The sequence below is a fragment of the Puntigrus tetrazona genome, chromosome 23 (assembly GCF_018831695.1).
Source record: "Puntigrus tetrazona isolate hp1 chromosome 23, ASM1883169v1, whole genome shotgun sequence".
NCBI lineage: Eukaryota > Metazoa > Chordata > Actinopteri > Cypriniformes > Cyprinidae > Puntigrus > Puntigrus tetrazona.
Window position 1 is genome coordinate 3447053 of NC_056721.1, and position 26496 is coordinate 3473548.

The window sequence follows — 26496 nt, forward strand, 5'->3', positions numbered from 1 at the left end:
AAAAAAAAAACGACCAGAGAGAGACAGTCCCATAAACATGCAAAAGATTATTAAAAAAATGCTACGCTTGTTATCAGGAACACAGTAAGTACATGCTTGTTTTGTAACGTTCGAACAAGGCTATCGGTGCGTCAATAAAATATCTTTAATGCTTGAGACGGGAGAATATGATATATTGGATGTGTGATATTTGCCTATAATACAGATTCAGAGACGACAGATTAAACATTTAACAGACATTTTCATCCAAAGCTATTTAAAATTGAGAACAATGCAAATAATCAAAATCAACAAAAGAGCAATGATGAAAAGAGTCTCAAGAATTTTTAAATCATATATTAAATAAAAATAAAATAGAATGGATAAAGTTATATATTGCATAAATAAAAATGAATATACAGAACGCAGGTAAAACCTACCGGTAGCTAATAAAACATTGCCATGTTGATGACTTCTCCGTTTAATAAGTGCACTGATGTTACAGAAAGACAGAAGACACTAAAAGCTCAACTTTTAGAAACATTTTATTGATCATCATCGGTCTTGACATATTTTCACATAGTTATGGTTCACAGAACCAACAAAATATCGGTTTAGTTTTAAATGTTTTGTTCCAGGACTCTAATGGCGATAGCAAATGTGAAATTGCGTTCATCTTAACGAAGAGATTGAATTTTTAACCGAAACCTTGAATTTTATCGAAGTGAAGAGCGCTGAACATCGGTCATTCGATAAGCAGAAGACAAAACCAAGATATGACCAAGCACAACTCAACTGAACAATATAAACCCCGATACTCACGCAGTCGTAACGTTCTGCTCCGAGACAAACCGCCAATCCGACATTACTCTCGATAAACAACGGCAAACCCCAACTGTACCGAGCGACCGTCTCGAATCCACATGCAAGCAAAGAACTGCTTACATATGGGCCTTTTCTCGAAAAACCCAGTCATTAAATCGAGACGATTGCTAACAGCAATACCAATCCTGATATCTCTCGGGTCAATCGGTGAGTTCGGTGAGAAATGTTTCAGATTTTTGATTGCTTGGAAAATCTGAGCTTGGGTTGAGACACGAAGCAGAACAAATGACATTTTTCCACTTCGTACGAACAGATCGACGTTAATGAGGTTAACTTTCACTCGGAGGTGAGCAGAGCAGTCGTTCAGTTCTCCAGAGAAGAAGTGTAACGAACAGAACATTCGTCGTTCTGGACGGATCGTTCGATTAAACGGCACACACGGAAACAGAAGTCAATTCAGTACCAACGACACAGCTAAAAACAATCAATACAATTAGCATAATCAGGTCAAGTTGCTCACAGGCGATACTCATCAACGGTACGTTAGCGATGACCCTTAAATAAAATTAAATAAAACAATTATATAAAATAAACAGCCTGTGACCTTCATGATGTCGCACTTGTGAAATATTTCAAGTAAAGTCATGCATAAAACACCAAATGTTTTTTTTTTTCTCCCATGCAGTGAATGAAGTTATTTTCGATCGTAAGAATATTATTTTCATTTCTACCGTCTACAGAAAAGTCTTTACAGTTTACACCATCGTAACCGTTATTTCTCCAAAGGTTTCCGGAAGACAGAAATCTCTCGATACACTAAACGGAGACTGTTTAGTGTGAGTGAATGCTACACGTCGCACTGGAAGCTGAAGCAGGGACACCACGACACCGGAAAAATGTGGCGTGTTTAAAATAACCAGACATGTTCTGATGAATCAATCCAAACGACTGAAGACGGCTTTGTTCAAACCCGCAGAGCGACACAGAGGGACGATCTGTCTGCTTCATAATACTGATTTAACGCAAAAATGGGTCCGGTGACCAGAAATGTGTCAAAATGCAGTAGCACCTGTGGTTCAGTTAGTTTTTGTTTACAGGACAGCGAACAGAAACACTCTCTTTACAAAAAAAATTAAAAAATTAAAAATTGGGGCAGCAAGACAATTTGTAAATAATAAGAAAAACTGAAATGCACCATCCAATTACAAAAAAAATTCTGTCCATAATTTGTATATAAAGTAAAAACGTACGCATTTCAATGGTATACTTCCAACAAAAAAAATAAATCTCTCATAAAGTAAAAATAAATGTGCATAAACGTTAATATTTTTCGTCTGAACTCTACAGATTAGTGAAACATCCCAAAGTGACTTTAGTGTAACAGACTATGATCAAAAAACACACATTTTTTCATTAAACGGACCGAGTGTGTTACATTGACACAAGCGAGCATCGTAATACTGAATAAAGCTGACTTCCCATCTGAAGTGCGTGTGACCGCCGGCATTGGCACTGGGGTTTCTCCGTGACTCTACACTAGAGGAGATGGACGCCACCGAAGACAGCACAGTGAGTACCATGACTCTGAGGATGTGTTGGTTAACACAAGTACCTTTTGTACACTGATCCTCAGACGAAACTGTGATATATACAGTGCATTTAAGTCAAAGTGCTTTTGTTTCAGCTCCTTTCATGAACACACACACACACACACACACCAACTGTACTTTACACACTGAACAGCAGCCGATAAGAAATGTACAACACACTACTTGAGTCAAATCCATAGCTCTGTTCCTAAACCTAGTAAACTTTAAGTGAACCAGAAGTGTCTTTGAGGGGAACGTGATTAGCTGAGCACCCAGAACACGTCTTATTACGATATCCGTTAAGCTGGTAACTGACACAGATGTTACAAATCGGTTAAATTCGCATTCACATTCTCTACATTCGATTCAATCCCACACCCGATTCATTTGGACATGGGCTACGTATATTTCTGAGCAGGCGTCCATTTTTTTTCTTGACGAGAAAATCCTTAACCAGTGCTGTGAACTTATAGTTGATAAATTACTTTAAAATTTTTAATATTAAAAGTTCTAATTAGCGACAATCCAAATGAAAAGTAAACTGAATTTTTAGACGCTTTTAAAAATGATACTTATGTTAACGCTCCGAATTTAAAATACAATGGATGAGACGGCACTAAAAGGTTTTTAAGTAAAAATATGCCGAATGTGATATGATGAAATAAGGGTTTTGCAGGACATATCGATTCTGAGCCTAGATTGTAACAGCAGATGGCGCTCTAATCTAGTTTGTATCCATACACTCAAATGCTCATGAAGAAGTGCTGAAGAGAGAGAGATTCCAGAGAAACCGTGATGCATTCGAAGGAAAACAAAAAAAACAAACAAAAAAAAAAAACAATCGATACTGAAACATTTCTCGATTCACAATGCGATTTTTTGGAGGCAACACTATTTAGTTTTGTTAATGCATTAACTGAAAAATCTGACTTAGAGATCAATTCTTGGTTAATTAAACCGATAATATCAGCCCAGCCCTACTATTTAGGGTTCTCTCTAGGTTCTGGAACAGAGCTTGTATCTACCGGCGTTACAGGGCCGTGGTACCAAACAACATTTAGAAACATCTACAGAAACTAAAAGCTGTACACGGTCCTTTTGTGAGACTAAAAAGGACTAATGTGCAAGAAGCATGCTGACCAGAAGTAAAGAGATGATCCAGTGTGCAGCGAAGAGGGTCTGTTTCATTGACTTGATTCAGTCCTGGGAACTTGGTGAACCGGTGTAGTGCAGCCAAATACAGGAAGACTCATGGAGGATCCACACAGAGACTGAAGAGAACTGGATGGCATGTGATTTTACACTCGGACGTTAGAGATTAAAAAGGTACAGCAAGGGATGGACGAGAACTTTGGAGTCAGAAGAGGCAAACCTCTTGTTCTTCTGGTTTATCTACAAGACATGTTTTCTGGTGCCTCATTTGGACAAGTCTGGTTTCTTTCCCTTTGAACATCATAAGGTGAAGGAGGGGTTGTGTTTCCTGACTTCCTGTAGCAGGCGCTCTCGGTCAGACAGAGCTTTCTCTAGAGCTGACTGGACATCAGCGAGTCTGGACTCCAGAGACTGGACCAACGGAGAAACACAAGCAGATGAGATTCTGAGATAGAAAAAAACGCTCTTTTGAAACGCACTATAAAGCCCAATTCGGATGGGACTAGTTTTCCTGTATATTTGTTTCACACAGATGTACGTTGCGAATAACGTACACCGTCCGAATCTGCCACGTCTGTGTTTTTCCTCACACAACCTTAACCTAATTACAGAGAGAATTATCTACTGTATTTTGCAAACTGGTCTCGAAGCTACCAAAGAAACCTACTGTCTATAAAAGCACAGATATGAAGCTGGATGACATCAATTTTCAGATCTGCCGGTATATTAATATTGTTATAAGTCATAAAACGATATTCTTTAAGTAAAATTAAGCGAAAATCGGTAAACTTTGTGCAAAAAGGAATAAAAGAGTTTTACTGCCTCCAGTGTCCATTTCTTTTGGAAACTGCAGTGATCTGTGCTTTCTGGTACGTATTTCATGTCTCCCTAAAAAGTGCACCAAGGTACGGTTAGGCCATGAGACCAGGTAGGTTTTTTGGCAAACTGAGTAAACCTGTTAGAAATCTAATCCAGAATGCGAAAGCAAATAAATAAATAAAGTAACCACACAATACCCATGTAGCCATGCAGCTTCACCGAGGTAATTTTACTAAACCTGCGGTTATATTAATGGTAATAAATCTGAATGACTATAAGCAATGAACGCATTCAGAGCATGTGATCTCTTAAATGTACAAAGCAGATCCTCCTATCTCTGTAATAAACACAGATGCTAGTCCCGTCTTCAACTGGTACATGCAGACGTGATAAGAAGCGAAACTCAAACGTATTTTAGAAACTAGTCTCACCCGAATAGGACTTAAGAGGGAATTTTAGAGAGCACTGTAGCACTACACCTTGACCAATAAATAATAAAAGACATTTAGGTTTCAGACATGTAATTAAGAGATCAAATGCTACTGCTGACATCGGAGTCTTCTCTCGCACTCGAAAGAAATCGTAGCCAAGCACTGGAGAATTACAATTACTCTATATCTTGTAGGCTGGAAATATATAAAGAGATTGTTTTATTTCTCTGAAAAGGAGCACTAAAAACTTACGGAAACCCATTCTGGCCACATACGAAAGCCAGGCTTTCAAAAATCACAATTATGGCATAAAAAGCACAATTATGAAAGTTTTACAATTGAAGTATTTTAAAATTACGACATAAGTCATAATTATTACATATTGGCACTGACCAAAAAAAAAAACAAAACAAAACTAGAAATTGACAATTATGATAAAGTTGAGAGGATAAAAAGTTTAAATTATGGGCTACAAAGTCAATCATTACAAAAACTTAATGACAATTTAAATTGTATTTTGTCATAAATATCTTTTGCCTTTTTATCTCAATATTGACTTAGTATGTCTGACTTTATTTAGTATTGACTTTATTTTTTATTATTATTTTCATGTGGCTACCACATAAAGCTCATGCGTGCTAGTGTATAATTAAAATATGGTGCGTCAAGATGCATCATTACATCAAAATGTCCAACCTGCCATCATGCATCTGGAACTGCCATGTTAAATTAGTTGTGAGTGAAAATAAGACATGGGAGCAGATGCTCATAATGCAACTAATAATGCAACATTCCATTGTGCGTGATCATTTTCTAATGATACCTTGTTTTGCTCCTCAGCTCTGAAGCAGGACGGGCCAGCTCTATCTTCGTCCCCGTCCGTCTCGATCCCTGATTGGCTCTGTGCAGCTGCATGCGTAAAAGTCCAGAGGAAGCAAACGTTAGTTTAACAGGTGACAACACAGATATCCTGCAATCTGAGCAGCTGCTGTAACCCAAACCCAAAGGACTCACGTCTCAAGCTGAGGACTCCGTCATCCAAACGCTCCAACACAATACCGTCCAGAGAGAAGAGCACAGGAACTGCTTGAGGAGCGGTCGGGTAGACACGAGGACCATCGTCCTGTCACAAACAGAACAGAAGAACGCATTGAATGATTATCTGGTGGCCCATCAAAGGGAACGCCTAGTCTTCCATTAGCTTCGATTATGGGCATCATTCTCACCTTTAGTGTAACAGCAGTGTCCCGTACCCACAGTCTCATTGGCTGGGGGTCTGCGCTGAGCTCATCTTCCAGAAAGGGTCCAAGCGTGTTTAAGGTAGAAGCCAGGAGCTCTGCTTTGCACCCAGTCAGGCACATTTCCATGAAGCCCACGCTCTCAGACAGAGGAGAGTGTCTACCCGCACGCGGGCCCATCTCCATCCTGAGGGCCGCTGCTGGGGCACAGGAGAGAGACCGGGGCCCGGGAGACAGAGGAGCATTTGGGGAGGAAGAACCAGCTGCTGTGAGAAAAAAAAAAAAAAAAAAAAAGAAAGTTAAGTGCTATACTGCATGTATCTGCACACGCTTGATTTTAACATCAGTTTGAGGATCAGTTGCCATAGAAATAAAGAGTGTGAGAGAGGAAATTATATGGAGTGGTTGCAGATCAACATATGGTTTGAGGAGCAGATTGCATGCTTTGAGTCGTGAATAATTAGTGGTTGGAGATGCACAAGTTCCTGACTTCATGTGCAGGGAGTGAAAAGGGAAATACCATGAGCACTATTGGTGTGTCACGTGATCTACACCTAAACACGATTATTCAACTTCTCTGTTTCGTACCATGTGCTTGCGCACAGGAATTGTACTTCTTAAAGGAAGAGTTCACTCAAAAATGAAAATTATTTCAATGGAAGATACAAGATAAGACATTTTAGCCCAAAAGCAGTGCATTTAAAAATGTCATGATAGATTTGTTTAATTAATGGACTGGAGTGGTGTGGATTATTGCCATGTTTTTAGCAGCTGTTTGGACTCTTAGTCTGACGGCACCCATTCACTGCAATGGAGGGCGAGTGATGGAATGGTGAACTAGTCCTTTAACTGGGTGATCTTATGAAGAAGATAAGTCTCCAGCATGTAGTAAGTCTCCAGCATACTACATTATTTTTGTTTTAGATTGGCTTTATTCAGTAAGAAAAATTTGTATAAACATATTTGTGCCTTTTCGTACTGCTAAATTTAGGGGTGGACCTTTATGCTTTATTTCTAATGTGATTTGTTATTAATAATTTTGTGCAAGTTCATACAAAAAAAATGTTGATGTATGTTTGCTAGGATAGACAACTACTTGAATATATGGAAAAAATATCTAAATAATGAGAAAATCACCTTTAAAATTGTCCTGAAAAATCATGAAAGTCATGAAACATGATCTTTATTTATATTATATTTGATTTTTGGTGTAAAAGAAAAATAATTTTGACACATAAAGTGTATTTTCGGCTATTGCTACAAATATGCCCGTCCAACTAAGAGTGTCACATTTATGTTCACATTTTTAGCATCCTAACCCTGTGTCAGTCCTGCCAGCAGGTCAGTGACTTTATGGTTGCCATGTTGTTTAGGCAAAAGCTCTTGGGCTTCCAGCGCCACCACGATATCTTCACCACGCATCTCCATCAGGCACCCCATTCGACTCAGACACAGAACTAACACAGACACCTGAGGGGGAAGAAAAAAAAAACCTTTATTAAAAATCACACAACCAACTATGATAAAAGTAAATGCTGAAAGATTTTTAATCTTTCCTTCACCGATCAGTAAAGTACCTACCTGGAACAATTTGAATGTGTTCAAATGTGACAAACACAGATCCCGGATAGACTATGTTCTGAAAGTCTGTTAACATTTTATTTTAGTTATCTAATTATGTACTTAGTAGTAGCCATTGTATTTACATAAAATAAAACATACTTATGTAAACAGCCTGTATTTACAGTTTGTAATTATGTAGATGTAACACTTAAGTACAATCACGATGCACTTTATTTTAAGTAGCTTATGTCAGTTTAATCGAATTTATGAATATGTTGTATACAGTGACAGAAATTCTCTATACACATAATTACAAACTGTAAGTACAGTGGCTACTACTAAATACATTCTAACTTGGTTTTACGGGCACCTTAAAATAAGCGTTACTGGAAGTTTTAATTTACAATGCAATTTAAAACTAAATCAAAATGTAAACTGTTTTCCTTAATCCAGTTCTTGAAGCTTCTGAAATAATTATACACGGTCGGGTAATTTAGGAGTTACAGCAAAAGACATAAATTAGAGAACAGGAAATAAGAATAAATATACAGCAGAAAAAATATATATATAGCATCAACAGTCAAAGTAATATAGTGTATAATTTATATTACAAAGAAACAAATAAATGCTATTTTTCAACGATTCTGCACAATTAAAACTGCTTCTCCATGCAGAGTGGCAGCTGATTAGCCATCTAGACGTGCTACAGATAGATATAACTCACCATATCTTGAGCAACGTCTTCAGTGCTCTGAGACAGAGAGCTGCTGAGGTCTGCTGACGACCCGCCTTCTGTTCCTGGAGCCGGGCTGACACAGCTGCCCGAGACCCCCGTACCATTAGGACGCAGAGACTCCACACCAGACTCTGAACAACACAAACACACATGACTCAGACACCGACGGTTACAGTTCTAGCTTTTAAAATAAAAGGGCAAGTGCTGTACCAGAGTCCATGAGGATGACGAAGTTTTCGCTGATGTCACTATCGACGGACAAGCCATCGTCCGCCAGACTACTTTCTAAAATGGCACTGTCACAGGAATTTTGGGAAGGCGACTGTTTCATGGACTGAAGCCGCAGGTTCCCCATTACGGAGGGACTGGACTCTTCTGGCCGTGCACTTTGCTCCCTACAGAGACATGAGTTAATTTACCACACTGTTAGGTAGAGTAGAGCAGAGGAAGAGCAAATGATTAAATAGTAAAGGTTAAGACAGTCAATTAGGTTTGTTATTAATTACTTATCTTCACGTCATTCCAAACCCATAAACTATCATTTTGGAAACACAAAAAGGATATTTGTAATGAAACTTGAAAAACTTCTCTCCCTCCGTTGAAAGTCAATTCCACCACAAGCACCAGACATTTTAAAATGTTTATAAAGACCTAAACGTTTATATGAATTACTTATGTCTTTACGAACATGAATCAAAATTGTTGTGCAATGGACTTTCAAAAGAAGGACAGAAATCTAGAGTGTTTCATTAAAAAATATCTTCATTTTTGTTTTGTAGACGAATACAAGTTTGTAGATTTGTATGAACATAGCAGTGAGTAAACAGTAATAGTATTTTCATTTTAAATGCACTCTCTCTCTCTCAAGGGTTAATAACATACGAAAAATGAACACATTTACTGTAACTAACAGTATATACAGCCCAGCGTGTCTAAATATAGACATTCACTAGAATAGCCACAAGCAGTATCAGCTCTTTTCAATTATGTACTGTGTGCACCGCATGTGAGCTCCTCTAAAAGATGACCAGACACTCAGAAACAAAAAATACACTGTTTCGAGCTTAACCACAAATTAAATGGCTCCGATCAGGCGATAATTTCTAGGATGGAGCCAACAATGGCTAAGTGATAGAATAGCTTTTTAAAATTAGCAACTGGCAGGGTTCATCAGCAGTCCAAGGAGATAAAATATGATCTGTAAAATTATCTGTTTCGGTCACCGCAACATATTCCAGATTTTCCACATGAGTAAATTCCATAATCATAGCTCTTACTTGTTCTGAGGAGTGAAGAGTTTAGTCATGCCAGATCCTCGGCTCAGGATGCTGAAGGCATCTTTCGTTATGGACAGCGCACCTTTGGTGAGATCCAGGGAGGCGCTGAGGGCGTCTTTGGTGACGCCTTTGGTGGCACTCAGGGCACTGGACAGCTCCCCTTCCAAGCTGAAAGTGGAGCTATGACGGGACAGTAAAGCAGAATTCCCTGGAGAAAGTGGAGGAGGCGAGGAAGTAACGGCAGCCTGAGCTTCTCCATCCTGCCCCGTTGGTCCATCCATTCCTTCTTCAACAGCTTCACAAGCTTCCTCTACCGAACCCTCCTGCTCAGCATCCTCTTGACCCTCATTCCCTGCTGTCCCGCTGTCCTCCAGCAGGTCAGGCTCACCAGCGAGGTGGGACGGTGACAAATCAGAGTCGGTTAAGCTAGGACTGTCCGTTTCCTCAGGAGAATGGGCTTCTTCCACTGGCTCGGATGTCGCAGGAGGAAGCAGTAGAGCAAGTTCTATGGCCTCCATTAGCATTGAGACACAAACCGAAGGGGGATCTGATGCTTTATGTTCAGGTTGTCCCAAACCCTGGACGTCCTTGGTCAAATGTCCAGCTAGTCGGGCAAGGTAGTCCTTCATCCGCAAAAGAGCTACGAACTGGTAGTGGTTGAGCCACATTTTGACAGGAGTGATGGACTGGGCTAAGATATGAATGGAGGCCATGGGAGAGTTGACTAGATGTTCGGTTTGGTGAACTTCACTAGATATGACATTATTTACACCCTGCAGTGAGTCTGGGAGGGGTCGTTTAGTAGAAGCGGTTGGGGATTTTAAATCGGCATCTGTACTTGAGTCTTTTTTGAAGGCAGAAGGGCGGCACATCCACAAGGACATGGCAAAGGGCTCCACGAATGGAAGAGCTTTCCCTCGGAGCCCTCGACGAGCCCCCTCAAACCCTAGAGTCACTCGGGACAGACTGACTGACCAGACGTCCTGAGAGCGAGATGGCCGTTTGTGCGCTAACGACAGGGACTCGTTTTCCAGACAGTGTTGAAGGAATGCAGATGGCAGGGGATGAAGGACGCTCTGATCGCGAGGGAAAGGTTGGCTTGGCTGGGGATGGAAGAAAGGGCGGGCGGAGAAGCTGCTGTAGGTGCTGTTGAGGTCCAAATGGGAACCGTGAGGAGCGTGGCGTGTGTTGCTCAGGACGATCTGAGGAAGACTGATGCTCAGGGACTGAGGGCGGTCTGGGTGATCCAAGATGGAAGACTCCAGAGGAATGATGAGCTGAGGAAAAAAGTTTCAGTTGAAACACTTGCGAGATGTCATCAAAAGAATAAAGATGTCTGTTTTAGAATGGAGGGCTTTTTGAGGCTTCATGTATCAATCAGGTTACTGAACTTTTTAAAGTGTTAAAGAGTTAAAAAGAACATTATTTTGTGTATTTGGTGTAATGTGTTAACATGGAATCACATTATTTTCCACTTGCCATAAATTATTGTTGCTCCTCTCTGCCCGGTCTTTCTGAATCGCATTGTTTTTGCATTTTACAAAGCTTAACGTTCTGAAATGTGCTCTGATCGGCCAGCTATCCAGCGAGTCGTGATTGGCCAATACCTCAAGTGTGTGACACAAATGTTAAGGCCCTTAACATATTTGGAAACACACAGCGTCTTGTTTTTTAACTTTTAGAAAGAATATTACTTTATGGATTTCGTCTATGTACAAACGGCTTGTAACGCTCCGAAGACAAACGAAAACATAAAATTGCATCATATGAACCCTTTAAAAATGCAAATATCTATAGCCATCACATGGTTTATGTGCATTTTAAAGTATCGCATTACCAACAAAATAATAAAAAAAACCAAAAAGAAGAAATGGAGAAATTAGCAAAACAGTTTTTACGCTCGCTTGAGGTGGTTTTTGATGAAAAAGGTTTAATGCGAATAATGGGAAATGAAAATATAATTACCTAGTTAATTCCTCCATGTGCAAAAAAAAAAAAAAACATGTGACATTGTGCTATGTAACATCTTGTTGCACAGCATCTGAAATGTTTTTGTGGTCATTTGTCAAAGTATTTTTTGACTCCTAGACCTGACCCAGACTGCATTCCAAAATCGACAGGCATCCGCCTCCGAAAGCCATGACTGCTTTTATTACGTTTCGTCTGCTCGGTCTGAGGTGCAAGTATTATATATGAAAACTAATATATTCAGTAATCGTATAATAGTGCCGGGTTATCAGGAAGTGGCAATTTCGTTCTTGCTGACTCGTTGGATGGAAAGGTGCTTATTTGCCGATGTTTTATGTGACACGCCAGTTTTGCGTACAAGTTAAATTTGCAACTTTTGATGGAAACCCGGTTTACGATGAAGAAAAGGATAATTCTTAAAAAGCAGCACCGAAAGCTTCTTAGGAACATCTTAATTTGCTGCAAACCACATAAGATCAGTTGGTTTACCTTCAGCTGTGTTGCATCCAGGCGGATATCAATGTGTTCGTCCGTCTTGCTGCTGTCCTGGAGGTGATAAAAGGCTTTGACCTGATCTAGCGTCCTGTGTAGACCCCGTGAGAACAGAGTCATCCACAAGACACTTGGGGCATCCAGACACAGCTGTAGACCATTCAGCTGGGCATAAAGATTAGAGCAGGGAACTAGAGAGAGAGGAGGAAATAAAAATGATTGATAATATGAATGAAATGCATTAACCATAGTGATCAGTGAACGTGAAGATCATAGCTAACGCACCGGGAAGTCCAGGGTTATCAGGGAAGTAGTATTCAGTGAACTGAAGGTGAATTGCAGGAGTGTTGTCTGGGAGATGTAAGGATTTACGGTTGCAGGAGAGGAGAGACTGCGTTCTCTTGCTGTGACGGCCTCCAGTGGACACCTACAGCAACAATGGGTCTTTAATAACGGATACGTTTTATTTATTGACTTTAGCTTCTCAGAAAAAATGACCAGCTTTTGTAGCACAGAGTGTTCTGAGATTTAGTTAAATCTGAATTATTTTAAGAAGCAAAACTCATCGCACACCACTATTTTAAAAAAATAAATATAAATTCATTCATTAATTAAATAATGTGAATTTAAATCATTTATCGAACGACTTTCCCCATCACATTTTATTCACCCTTGATCACTTCGCTTTAAGAGTCCACACTTATGTTTCATTTGAGCTCCCGAGACAACTGTAAACACGAGCAAACATGCATTATATTAGTGACAGCACTGACGAAATGTTGAAGCCCTAAGGACACATGACATTAAAAATTTAAAGTGTCACATTGTCTTGTCGAGGCAAATTTTTGTTATTCTCATGTTACACATGAATGCATCAGAGATTCTTTGCGCTCATTTCCTGAATTAGTGTGACGTGTCCAATTCATCTCAACGAAACTCATCAAAATTGTCATGTTGCCCTTGAACTTCCCATTTCTGTTCTTAATTTGTTAACCACAGCATAACCAAAGCATACCATCAGCAATACATCACATGCTGCTTTATCCTTCTGTTGCACAAAGGGATGACATAAGCAGATTTCATTTGTCCGGCGAGTATAAAAAGTTTGTATAAAAAGCAAGAGTATACAAACTTGTGGTAAAATTAAAAACAAATACAAAACTTGTGCTTCCTCTTTTAGCAGACTTTTACCTTTCCTGTGATAGGTTTAGATAAAAGTTGTTGAAATGACATTTTCCACAAGTGGGATTCAAAAATAACTGAATACATACTTTTTGTTTAAAATGAATTAAAAAAGACATTAATTTACAACAAATGGACAGATGGCCTTTTAATCTGAACTGTATATAAGAATATAAAGGCTGTCATTCTCAGTGGGTTTCCATGATTCTTTATGTCTGTGTAGAGGTGTCTCAGACCTGATGGATGTCCAGGTCGTCCACACGGATCACCATACAGCTGGAGCGAAGTCTCTTCAGTGAAGATCCTAAGGACGGGGCGGCTGCTGATGTCCGATGTGAGGTCTGAGACCGCTCGGGACTCAAACTGGACAGAGATTCTCCATCTGTGTAATACAAAACAAGACTAAGAATCTAACAAAGCAAACTCTCAAAACAAAACATAGCCAGAGACATACATGAATTTTTTGAGGAACTGATGAACCTGTTTTTGTGTTTAAGCTAAGACATTAAAAGAACTGTTGAGGTGACAAAGGTACAATTTGTTACACTTTAAAGGGGTCACATGATGTGATTTCAAGTTTCTTTTCTCTTTGGAGTGTTACAAGCTGTTAGTTCATATATAAGATGCAAAGACTAAAGTACCGAAACCAAAGAGATATTCTTTATAAAAGTTATGACTTGTCCACACCCCCCTAAAACGGCTCGTTTAAAAACGCTCACACTATTCTACGTCACAGAGTAGGTTAATTTTGAAACACAGCCCAAATATTTACACAAATAAAGAAGGCGGAGCTATTATTCTCGCTGTAGTGTTGCTGCGGGCGCCATGTTCTGGAGACGCTTTGTTTTGTTGTGAAAGCGGAACTACTTTTTTGTGCTTTCGAAAGAGGACACAACTAGAAATCAGTGGCAAGTTCCAGAACAGTATAACACCAATATTACAGTGTGTTCAGTGCATTTATGGAGGACGGATTCCTGAAACCTGTAGATCAGAGACTATAAAGGAAATTCTCACTCTGCAAGGACAGTCTGCTGCTTCTGACTCACAATCTTGAAGTAAGTTTTGTTCTCATGTTAAAAGAAGCTGCTACTTACTATTCAAATTCAAGTTTCTAGCATTGTAGTGCTTGTGTTTGTCATTTCTCTGATCACAACATGGTTATGTTTACAATGTGCAATGAAAAGTATTAAATGATTAAAATCACCAATTATGTCCCCACTGGATGCAAAAAATGTCTCGTTTGTGATGTGTTTTATTGTTTTGGTGACATAGCTCCGTGACGTGGCATTACGTGCTAAGGGCGTAACATTTTGTCACACGCTTGCATTCAGTCAATCACAAGGCACTGGATAACTGGCCGATCAGAGCACATCTTGCTTCTCAGAACAATGAGCTTTGTACAAAAAGAAAAGCGTGACTTAGAGGAGAAACTAGGGCTGGGCAATATACCGCACAACATATTCAAGCGCATCTCATCAGTAAAGCCGGTTCTTTGTAAATCTCCATCACCTGTTTTCAAATAGGAAGTTAATACACAGTCATAGATCACTGAAGAGCTAAGTGACATCACGTTCAGTGTCGCAGATGATTCATTTGCGTTACTGAACCCGTAGCTTGTCAACACAACAATGTACAATATGTGGAAAATAGATTGTATTTTAAACTTTACACCGCATAAACACAATGCATTACACCAAATACACAAAATAATGTTCTTTTTAGCAACATCATATGAACCCTTTAAAAAAAGACTGTAATGATTTTTATTTTCCAAATAACATGCAGATGAATTATTCCCAATAACAGCAACATTTATTGTTGGATTCGGGATGGGTAGACATTCAGAGAACGGTTACCCTTGATTTTTTTGGCTGGAGAGTCTTTCACGGACACATTTGGCTCTGAATGCGGTCCAGGGATGGCCAGGTCCTCCACCCTCCTCTGAAACTCCTGCAGAAGTTTGGTCGCCCACTGAGCATGAGACTCCATCGCCCCGCAGTGACGCTCCCAGTGCCGACAGCCATCACCTGTACACAGCACATGTCACCAATCAACGTCTCTCAACTACACATCTGCCTCTTACCCTACAGTCAAACATTCACACAATACACTGACTTCAAACACCTTTATAACACAAACATAAAAGCTGTAATTTTACTGTAATATGATCAAGTAAATGCAGTTTTGGCCAACATGAGACACGAGACGGTGTGAATTTTGAATGCTAATGAATATGCATGGCATGGTCTGAGGTAGAAAAGTAGAATGAAGTCCTGTGCAGAACAGCTGTGTGTATAATCCGAAGCTCGCATGAAGATTAGAGTCAGGTAGAGTCACCTGGTCTGTGGAAGGGGTAATAGTCACAGCCCAGCTTCCGGAAGGTCAGCTGCATCGCACCCTGTGTGCCTGGAGGAGGAGCTTCATCTGCGTGTACAGCAGATAACCTGTCATGTTGAAATATCTAACCGCTAACAACATAAGTTAGTTTAGCTCTTTCAAGGAACACTAAATACAATATTTTTTTAATTGTGCAAACTGCACTTTAATATAAAAATCCATCATTTAAATAAGCCAAAAGTGGTTTAAAACCATCTCGTTTCTCGCACCAACAGCCCCCTGACTTATTAAAGAGCAGCTTAGCTGAACGTCTTCCTGAATATGGCTTTGGAATGGCATTGATTCTCCGCGAATTCATTACCGCAATCCGAGGAGCTGTCGTTGCAGATATGCAGGTCGAGTCGGGAGATGAAAGTGTGGTAGGATGACTCTTTGACATCGTGGAGGTCAAAATAGTCGGCCAGCGTGCCGGGGGTCCCGACCGCTTCGGGTGGAGGAGGTTCAGTCCACAGAGAGTGGAGCCCAGGAGAGGGAGGCGCAGTCTGACGCACGAATACAATAAGACATAAATAAACACTCGAGCACTGAGTCATCCTGCTGAGCTGTTGTGTTCAAAAGACTCACTAAACCACAAAAACCTGACTGACGAAGCGTGTGCCAGCTGCAGCACAAGACAAGGGTTTCTTTTCTGTGCCAATATGAAGCTTATCTGGTGAATCATTAAGCTGTTTTCATAACAGATTGATTCAAAAGGCGCAGTGTGGCACCTGTAGTGTTTCAGCAGCCATGCTCTTCCTCTGCTGGGCGGACTTCTCCATGGCTTCACTCAGAGACTTGGCGTAGTGGATGATGGCCTTGAGCTGGGAGTCTGTGAGCACCCACAGCAGATCGTCCAGTATGAACAGCAGCTTAGAGGCCAAGACATTGCAGTCCTTCACCTGAGACGAAGCACAGAAGGCATACATTATTGAAATCACAACATGGATTAGTGCAATTATCATGAATGCTTTTATTTCATTAAAAATACGCACTGCATATTTCAAAGCGAAGCAATGCAGTGGTCATTTAGATGAATGCTGTTCATCATAACTTTCTGGACAAAAATGGCCAGGATCTTCCAAGCAAGATGGAAAAACTATGCAAACACGTGCCTGTGGCAAACATTGCTATTAAGAGAGAAAAAGCTTGAACGGTCAACTGTTTTCAAAACATACCCTGCGTTTGAGAGCGATGCGTATTCGTCCTTGATTGGTAATGAGGCGCAGGGGTGTGCTGCCCAGATCCTGCTCGTCGCTCTCAATAGCATCCGCCTCTATGCGCAGACTCTGCCAGTTGATCTCCTTGAACGTTAGGACCTGCAGGACGCCAGAGACCGTATGAGGACAAAGAGCATCAACACAGGCTCAGCTATGACACTCAGAACTGCCTGTTCATTTATTTTAAACCAATTATCTATGAATCATATCATACAATCATATGGGGTCTCCACTCCAGTAGATAATGTGACGTATTCCTTTATGATAAAACAGTTTTCCTTTTCAAATCCATCTTTATTTATTTTTTTTATTCATGCACATAAATGTCACTGCCATCAAATAACTGTGTAAACGATTAGCAAGATTTAAGAAATGCTGTACATTAGCATGCAAGATATTGCATTGAAAATGTATTGAAATACGTAATATTCTGTTTTTCGTCTTTTCTATTTCTTATACTGTACATAACAATATAAAAAAAATACAGGGATTTTCAGTAAATGACAGGGATGGGGTGATTTCGCAGATCTGGCATCCCGAATATACTCTACATATCTCAAAACGATTGGCCTGATTTCATCATCTAATGGCTGTCTGGAAAAGCAATTAAGCGGGGACTTTTCATGAGCATGTGCTTCTGCGAGCGAAGAAAAGCAAGCGAAAGAGGAACAAGAGAAGGAGAAGTGTAGAAACGCTTTGATCTGACATCTGTTGATCTCTGCTCTATGACGGCGCTGCTCTTTGTCCCCTTTTGGATTACGTAACCGTTGCTATTTTTTCTCTAATGATTCACTTGCTCTTTAAAATGAAGAAACGAACAGTTAAAGGTGCTTCACCGTTGGTTTCACCTCTGGGGGGATCCCTTATCATGCCATAAAGCCACATTTTTGCACTTCTTCAAGGTAAACGTGGCAACCTCTGGTGCTTCAGCGCTTCACATTTAGGACAGTTTTAGGACAGCCTGCTTTTACTATCGTTTCACAGCAGGTACTGTGGTGTACGTCTGTACCTCTCCTCTCTTGGGATGTGTAATGCGCGTGTAGCGCAGGTCACTCTTCTGCCATTTGGGATTGAGGCTGCAGCCCTGGAGCTGCCAGAGCTCGAAGGAGGCGTGAAACGCTCGGGCCTGAACTTTAATGGTGATGGAGTTGATGATCACAGACATTCCCTCCACGACCTTCTCAGCAAAGCCATATTCGCTGCGGAGACGAGAAACAGACCACAAACATCCATTAGACAGACCGGATCTGACCTTTAATCCAGTGCTGCTATCGTAAAAAGAAATTACATTTAAATTTTGCCTTGGGTACATTTTTACAATACTATAATTACTAAATCTGAAACATAAAAGAAGAAACATAAAAAAAAAATTAATAAACAAATAAATAAAACGATGTAAAATGAAACTATACAAATAAAAACTATTTAAAAATACCAGGTCAAAGTAAAACGAAACTAATTTTTTCATTTCAAAAGTCACAAAACAATAGTGTTATAAATAGTGCTGCCTAATGAATAGTGATTAATTGCATCTAAAATGATTATGTAAAATGACTGTAAAAATAACAGATCAATAACTCTGCAGTACAAATATGTTTTCCTGAAAAAACAAGTATAATGAAACGACGAACTTCCGCCTATAAACCATTATCAAAATGATGATAAATATATATGTAAATGCAATAATCACCTTTTTCACATTAAACCATTCGCAATTCCTTTTTATCTGTGGCCATATTTCAGACTTTTTGAGATATTTAAGACTTTTTACCTTACGTTTGATAAACCCGAATGGAAGACTTTTCAAGGACCCATGGGGACATTCAATGTTCTTAAGACTACAATGTTCTAATGATATTCGGTTCTTTACGTTTCCCTTCACAGCCTACAGATGCTCACCATTAGAGGAATCGTTTGTTTGTAGAACAAATAGTGTGATGTGTTTTACTCTGACATTACTTGGCATTAAGTGTCTGAACAAATAACAGTATCGATGCTTGACTTAGCAAGTAACCCTAATGAATCTAAATGTGCATAATGGAGAGGAGGTCGTAGGGAGGTTTCGCCACTCTCTGTGGATCTGGTTCACTGAAGGAATTACAGCAGATGATTCTGACCTTTGTCCTGCAGTAATGGCAATCGGAGAGGGGCCGTTTGGGGGCCGGGGCTCCTCGCAGGTCCTCATTTCAACTTCTACTTTATCCAGGAACTGCAGAAGGAAAGAGAACAGAGTTCAGGCAGAATTTAGTAGGTCAGAACTTCCGATGCTCTCGGTCACTAATTTTAAGATGAACTACGCAGCTCGAGCCATGAATTATTTATGGAATATGGAAATGCGAATCTCCCAGCAATCTCCGGAGCAGCAAGTTCTAGGAATCTAGATAGCATTAGCTACGTTTAACTATTTAATAATATCCCATGTTGTGGTGGTAGATTATTAACCATCGTAATGCATTCAAAATCTGCATACTGTACTGTCCTTTTGGATCATTAATATAATTTTTCAGTCAAAAAAACATGTATCTGATTAATACTTTGTCATTTCAAATTTCTTATTGCTTTCATGTTATTACTACATTTACATACTTTTTATAAGAAATGATTTTAAATGAAGAACATCTTTGAAATGTTACATTATCCACAAAAAAAACCACGGGGATGTAAAAATCGGGAGAATGTATATTTGTAAACATCTTCAATTTGAAATCAGTTAAATCAATTTATAACTCATGACTGATTAAAAAGACATTTATGAAATGTACACATTCACTCCACAGCATCAACGTACAACAAAGCAACATAAATATTACTCTTCAATGGTCAAATATTCAGTTTACTTTAACTGTGAAATTTTCATTTGGACAAAATTTTATTTTAAGCTGATCAAGACCTAGAATTACTTAACCTTACAGTCTGCAGTGGTTCACTGAAGTACTTCATTCATTCTCCTATACTTTTATTTTTGCATTCACTTTTGCTTTCCAACTTCTTATGATTTTGCTTATTCAAACCTAAAAACTCACACCTAAAACTATGGAAGAAAGAGATGTAGGCCAGGCCATTGAAAAGCCTGCAATCACTGTTGGACATATCTCATCGGATGCCGTAGCATTCGAGTGAAAAGCACACTACTAAAAAAAAAAGAGTACTTTTGCAGAAGTGAAAAAGGACAGAACATCATGTGGTAAACAGGGGGATGAAAGAAATGTGACAGAAAAAAAAAAAACATGACGTAAGAGGGAAACAAAAATTTCCCTCTTAGGGCAAAAAAGGGGAAAAAAATCTGAAATTACCAAACATATGGGACTGGTCTTCAGCTTTGTCCATTGTATCTGACAGAGAAAGCAAAACACGTTTGAATGCCAATGAATTAGCTTGAATCTCAAGGTGATCATTTATTACAAACTAATAGCGTATTAACAATAATAGCACGTACCCGTATAGCAGCTTTGTTGCAGTAGACGCGGGTGACGGCCAGCCAGGTGGGCAGATCCAGCATGTTCTGCAGGACCTCCTCATCCAGCTCCAGGTTGGACAGCTGTCCCTCTCCCTTCAGCGTGCTCAGGTTGATCTTATCCGGGGAGAGGTTCTTAGTGAACCTACACAAGACGAAACAACCACCCATTAGATGGTTTAGAAGTTATAATAGGGGGGAAAAAACTAAAGAACTAATTAAAATAAGTATTGTTGTTCTCAGCATTCTTTATATTTATGTCAGTTTCATACAGTTTTGAATTATTGTTTTTTTTTTTTAACCAGTTGGAATTTAATGACCCAAAAATGTCATGTGGTATAACCATCAAACCTAAAATAATATAGAATAATTAATTTTGTGTAAACTCAAACAGACGTCCCGGGCTCAATTTTGAATTGAGTTGCCAAAATATTAAATGGCATGAATGAAAATTGACTGAATATTGCCTATTTTGTACAAAATAAAAATGCACATTTTTATGCGAGATTCAGAGTCAACATTTAGAGAGGTAAAATGACTTCAGGAAGATGGCGGCATCACAGTGTTGTTTTTACAGAGGCTGTCAGTAAAATCGGTTTAGTTTAGCAATCTTTGTTGCATTATGTGGCAATAGTGGCCATTCCAAAACAGGGAAAGAGCATTTTTCAAGTTTTTTGTTTGCATGTCTGTAACTCAGAAAGTCTTCATTTAAGGCCCTATATAGTTTGGTTACAGAGATACTGGAATTTTGTCAATTGTATTTTTTTGGGGTAACTAAGGACAAAACTTAACAACCAATAAACTCTAAGCTTTTAGGTCATGGGAACACATAATAATCATATTCCTCTAGCTCATTTTCTCTCATTCCCCTCTCGATCATTTCTGATGCTGCTATATTTTAAGGTCCAATCACAAAGACGGTCATTGACTAACAGCGGGTAATAAGATTACACCATTCCTGCAGTAAGACTGCTTTAAGCCCACGGGAGCGTTTCTAACCCCTGCCCTCGAAACCTGCCGGCATCGCAGACACAAACATACAGAGCAAATCTAATATTCACTGCACACCGCAAGCTAAAACCGGAGCTCAGGGTGAGCGCTTCAAACGACTGAAGGGTTTCATGCATTTGAATGGGAAATCTCCATCTGTTCGAAGACTTCAAAGATTAACCCAAGCCTTCAGAAGACACCGTCGTACTGTATCACCACAACACTTTAGTCACGTTTCAGTATGCTTCGATTAACTTTATACGCTGCACTACATGACTGTGATATTCTATTGAGGATAATTATTCCACACAGAGAGAGCTTTTCCCCAAAACATGGCACTGGCAGAAACTAGAAGTCACTGTAGAGTTTGCTTTGCACTTTAGAAAGAAAATCACGTTTCCCAATTCTGATAAAGACGGAATATGGAACAGGCCATTATAGCGAACTAATGCCAAATTAACACTGCGATGGTGTCACAGAAGCACTTCTATGGCATTCAGAGGTCTTTACGCAGACAGGTCCGAGGTGGCATGAATGCATGTACATAAATACTACCGTATTCCTTGATAGCAGCGGATGAGGAGGGTCAGAGAAGGCTTAATTTAGTCTGGATCTTAAGCACCATTACCTTTACATAGAATTATGAGAGGCACAGAATAGCCTTAACACATACATGTAAAGATGTCTTAAAGTTAAAACCATAAAAAAACTACAGTACTTCAAATAAATAAAACTAATTTTATTTCAGATAGATGCCTACAATACTGCCATATAAGTAACAATACTAAAATAAAAATAAAAACGACAAAACGCATCGAAAACAGAAACTAACATATATACACCAATTATTATGCTGAAAAGGTCCATGATACTAATATAACGTGATATTAAACTAAACGGGGGAAGAGGTTGTAGAAGATGATGAAAGGTTTTTCTTCTCTGAGGGTTACAGAGCTGTGAGAACAAAGAGGACTATGGGACAAACAACAGACTGGCGTCTGGAAACCCAGCATCTCTTTCTGTCTCCTGAGAGTGAAGCAGCCAGGTGTGCTGGGAAGGATGTGTTTACCTCACTCTTTCTCTTTCTCTTTCTCTATTCTTCTGATAGGGTTAGACACTTCAAAGTAGGGCTGGGTGACTTAGCAAAATAAAACGACTACTTCGTTACATAAATCCATATGTATATGCTCATAATTTTTATGTATTAGATGCAAAATAAACATTCTTTTGTTTCACTGAATAAAGTAAGTCGTAATTTTAGTTTATGATTAAATATGCGCGACTAAACAATTAAGCTACATCCCTATCATGATGTTTCTCAGGAAACCTAATGCAAATAAAATTTACACTAAATTAATAACTTTCTCATCAAGTCCTCATCTTCACTTATGTGCTAAACCCCATCTATAGATATACATTTACCTACATACATTTTTTACATTTACAAAAAATGTTTCCTATAACTGTTAAAAAAAACTCACACTGTAAACCGTTATTTACTGCTGCGACGTAAAGCTGACTTATCATCATTACACCAGTCTTCAGAGCCACACGATCCTTCAGAAATCATTTGATTATTAACAAAGAGCTGAAAACCGTTGTACTGTTTCTTCTATGATGAACAGGAAGTTAAAAAAACATTGTATTTGAAACAGAAATCTTGTTTCATTATGAATGTATTGTCCTGATCAAACACGCCTGATCCAGAGCAGTTCATTAGTAGAGACTTCGAGACGAAATCCACGATCTGAGCTGTTTGGAAAACAGTTGAGAAACGGTAATGAAATTTAACGGCCAAAAAAATCCCGTTATTCACGTTTAATTTTATACTGCCAGCAAAATCATCCTAAATATTTGATACTTCAGAGTAGCGACGCACACACTGAGAGTGCTGGCTCACGTCTTCTCACACCATCATTATACATTCCTCCTTCCTTACGCTTCTGTGGCTCCTCCGTCCCGCAGACCTCAACAAACAGTGCGAAAACTAAACCGAACCGTACGCCAGACTCTCAGTAAAGTTCAGCGTTCTCGCTAAAAGCTTCCTTCCCGGAAAACTCTACAAACAACACATTCTTATAAAAGGACAGTTTCTGCAAGATTGCGGCATCAAAGCCTCGGGGTGCAACAGTTAAAAAAAACTCAAGATCACCTTTTCCTTCTTTTATTTACTAGGCCGGTCACATTAAAGGTGCTGTATTTTGACTCTACAAAGGCATAAAAATACTATATTACGTCGGTATATATTTAAGAAACAAGTTAAAGGAATTTTAAAGTAATATGGTTTAAAACACATGATTTCAGCACAATCAAAATAAGCATTTTCAAAATGATCTCTGGGGCATTTTGAGCTGAAACTTCACAGATACATTCTGAAGACACCAGAGACTTATTATGCCCATTTTCGTAATATGTAATATTATACGTCTCCATTATGGGGCTTGACTTTAATTGCCAATTACCTTCAGTTTATGGCACAATCACAACCCACCGTTTCCCAGTAACACGCGGTACAGAGGGAAGGACGTTCTCGTTCTAGGGAGATCTGACCCCTGTAAAGCACGATTGAATGCGTACGTTTGAAGGCCTCGACGCCGACCGACGTGGATTAAAGGTCACAAAGCTTCCCTCCTACAGCCCGAGAAGCAGAAGGTCGCTAGTTCAATCCCCAGATGGAGCGAGCCACGAGCTATCACATGACTAAAGCACTTAACCCTGAGTCACTCCAGCAGGAGCGTCCTGGATATCCGTATCGCTTAGCAGATGAAGAAGAAGCTTGATCTACTCCAGCGTCACTCACACACTGACCAAACTCTAAATGAAAGAAAAGCAAACCAACACAATGCTAAAGCAACGCTAAGCTGATACGATATACTGGTCTCTGGTCTTCATATTACCTTCAAAATCTGAGTGACACCAGTCATAATATATTTTTTTTTTTTTTTTTTTTTCCAAAGTGAATATTATAAAAGGTCCTGTATGAAATTCAAACATTTTTCTGAAGTTCAAAAAATTGGCATCTAAAGTTATCACCGTGTTTAATTCTGGAATAAATAAATTAAAAAAAATACAAACACAATGTAAAATCTGCAGCTGCCTTCAGCCATGAAATATGCAGGTTCAATTCTCTCGCTATGAATTTTGCATGCATATTCCTCAAGATCTGTGTTTACAAGCATGTTCATGAACTGAGTAAAACAAACAAACAAACAACAAATAAACAGCATAGATTAAATAGTATTTCTAACCATTCGGTAAACGTTTTTGGGTCAAATTGACCCGCAAATATATAATTACTCCTCCAGTTGAAATGTTAAACTATGGTAAAAAAATGATAAACCTAATCACATATGATCAAAAAAAGAGCAGCATGTCTGCTCCTCAACTAAAGTGGCGTTATGTCTGTAGCACAAAAATGATAAGCTGCTCAAAGTTTGATATTTAGAGATGAGCTCAGCTAAAATCAGTTGTATGACCACTAGTTCTAGTGAGGTTTGCCTTAGTTAACACTTCTAAGGAGAAGGTCCGTGTGTGTGTGTGTGTGTGTGTCAACAAGCGAGACAATATGATGGCTGTGTGACACAGTGAGGACGGAGGAGAGGCTGATCTGGCAGATCTTCAGGCCTGACTCAGAACAGCAGGAACCAGCATGTGTTTTTACTCCCACAGAGAGCCTGCTGGGTAATCAGAGCCAAAACACTGGAGTACAACCACTTCAGCCTTTTGAAGAATCTCGCTCTACTGGGTTATTTATTTTTACATCTCCGTTTCAGCGTTATAGCAGATTTTTATTAAGCGACTGAAGGTCAAGATATTACGGGGACGCAACCGCTGGAGCTACCTAAGGTTAAGTGACTTAAAGGATAAACCTGCGCAATTTTAACCAGCTTTGTATTATTACAATGTCTTTATGTAAACGGGCAAAGTCGTTTGACAGCTCCGAGGTTTTTTTCGTGAAGACTAACTACCAGGTTTTTAAATAACAAGGATAAACTGACGCACAGCCTTCACTTATTATCCAAATCTGCTCCGGGACAACCTTTCCTCTAAAACTAAAATCAGGGCAAAAGGCTTCGAGTTCAGCCAAACATCTCGTCTTTACTGTACAGCATCTCGCAGCTGAAGTTCACTCAAATAATGGGTATTATTGTTGAAACCGAAAAAAAAAAAAAAAAAGTTAAAACTTGAATAATAAAATGTAATATAAAATGAAAAAATAATTTAAATATATATATATATATATATATATATATATAAATTTATTATAAAATTATTTCAATAATATTCATTAAATAATATAGGAATAATAAATTGCTAGAAACATTATAAAAACATTAACTCATAAAATTATGAATTAAAAAACTGTCATTGTTTACCAGAGATACTGAAATCACAGTAAGCCAAATATGACATATTTCTGGACCTTCAGATCTTCAGATGAGACGAAAATACTATCATCTTGCTCCTAAAAGCAGAGAGACTGTCAGGATCTGATAGTATGGTAGGAGTGGTTGATGAACAAAACTCCAGGACGACAAAAACGGCTACCATCTCTATTGAACGCTCCCTTGTACTTCTGGTTAAAGCACTATCGTGCTAATTATGAGTTTTCCCAAGTTAACCCAAAGAGAAAGGCAAGTTTAGCCGGCCTCTGCTCTGTCACAGGCCCAGTGTTTGTGTTCTTGTGTGCAGGTGACCCGTGTTATTCAGGCAGTGATGCTGCAGTCCGTTAGCCCGTCAGCTAACTGGTCCTAAACGTGCTTTTATACTAAAGCCAGACGCCCCGAGCACAGGTTGTGCCCCACCGAGCGGCTGTGTGTTGTTTATTAGCGGCGTCCCGTGATAACAGTCCGCGAGTCGGTCGTCTGAGGCGGACACCGATGAATCAAAACACGACACTCCGCGCGTATCTTACCTGGACAGGTGCTTCAGGATCTGCTTTTTGATGATACCGGCCATCCCGTCAGACTAGCTACCTCTCCAGCATCTTCGGAAATCTTTCGCTGACACACACACTCTCTCTCTCTCTCGCGCTCGCACACACACTCACACACGCGCACAAACACACACTCACACGCCGCTCACGACTCGCTGCCGCTGGCTGCCGCCGTCCAGCGCCGCCTAGCGACTGCCAATCAGAATGACCGCTCCGGCCGCGTGTCAAAATAAAAGACCTCAGCATTGCCAAGAGTGATTGCACACTTTTAC

The 26496-nt window shown here is 39.4% G+C and overlaps 1 protein-coding gene across 4 annotated transcripts; it reads right to left on the bottom strand.

Moving 5' to 3' along the window:
* Positions 1-506: 506 nt before the first annotated feature.
* On the bottom strand, positions 507-26402 carry uhrf1bp1 (UHRF1 binding protein 1). Of its 4 annotated transcripts, none has more exons than XM_043224730.1 (22): positions 26204-26402; positions 20281-20443; positions 20138-20176; positions 18962-19053; positions 17854-18043; positions 16803-16943; positions 16356-16526; positions 15950-16130; positions 15589-15675; positions 15108-15278; positions 13488-13633; positions 13085-13117; positions 12355-12496; positions 12067-12260; positions 9610-10886; positions 8543-8727; positions 8321-8463; positions 7353-7503; positions 6022-6296; positions 5810-5918; positions 5619-5704; positions 507-3956 (listed from the first exon to the last, which is right to left on the bottom strand). In XM_043224730.1, the coding sequence occupies exons 1-22, from the start codon at positions 26245-26247 to the stop codon at positions 3846-3848; spliced, it is 4131 nt and encodes a 1376-aa protein (XP_043080665.1). In that variant the 5' UTR covers positions 26248-26402; the 3' UTR covers positions 507-3845. The 4 variants fall into 4 exon arrangements, with proteins under 4 accessions (XP_043080665.1, XP_043080664.1, XP_043080666.1 ...); XM_043224729.1 differs by having other exon boundaries at positions 6022-6299; XM_043224731.1 differs by lacking the exon at positions 13085-13117.
* Positions 26403-26496: the final 94 nt, after the last annotated feature.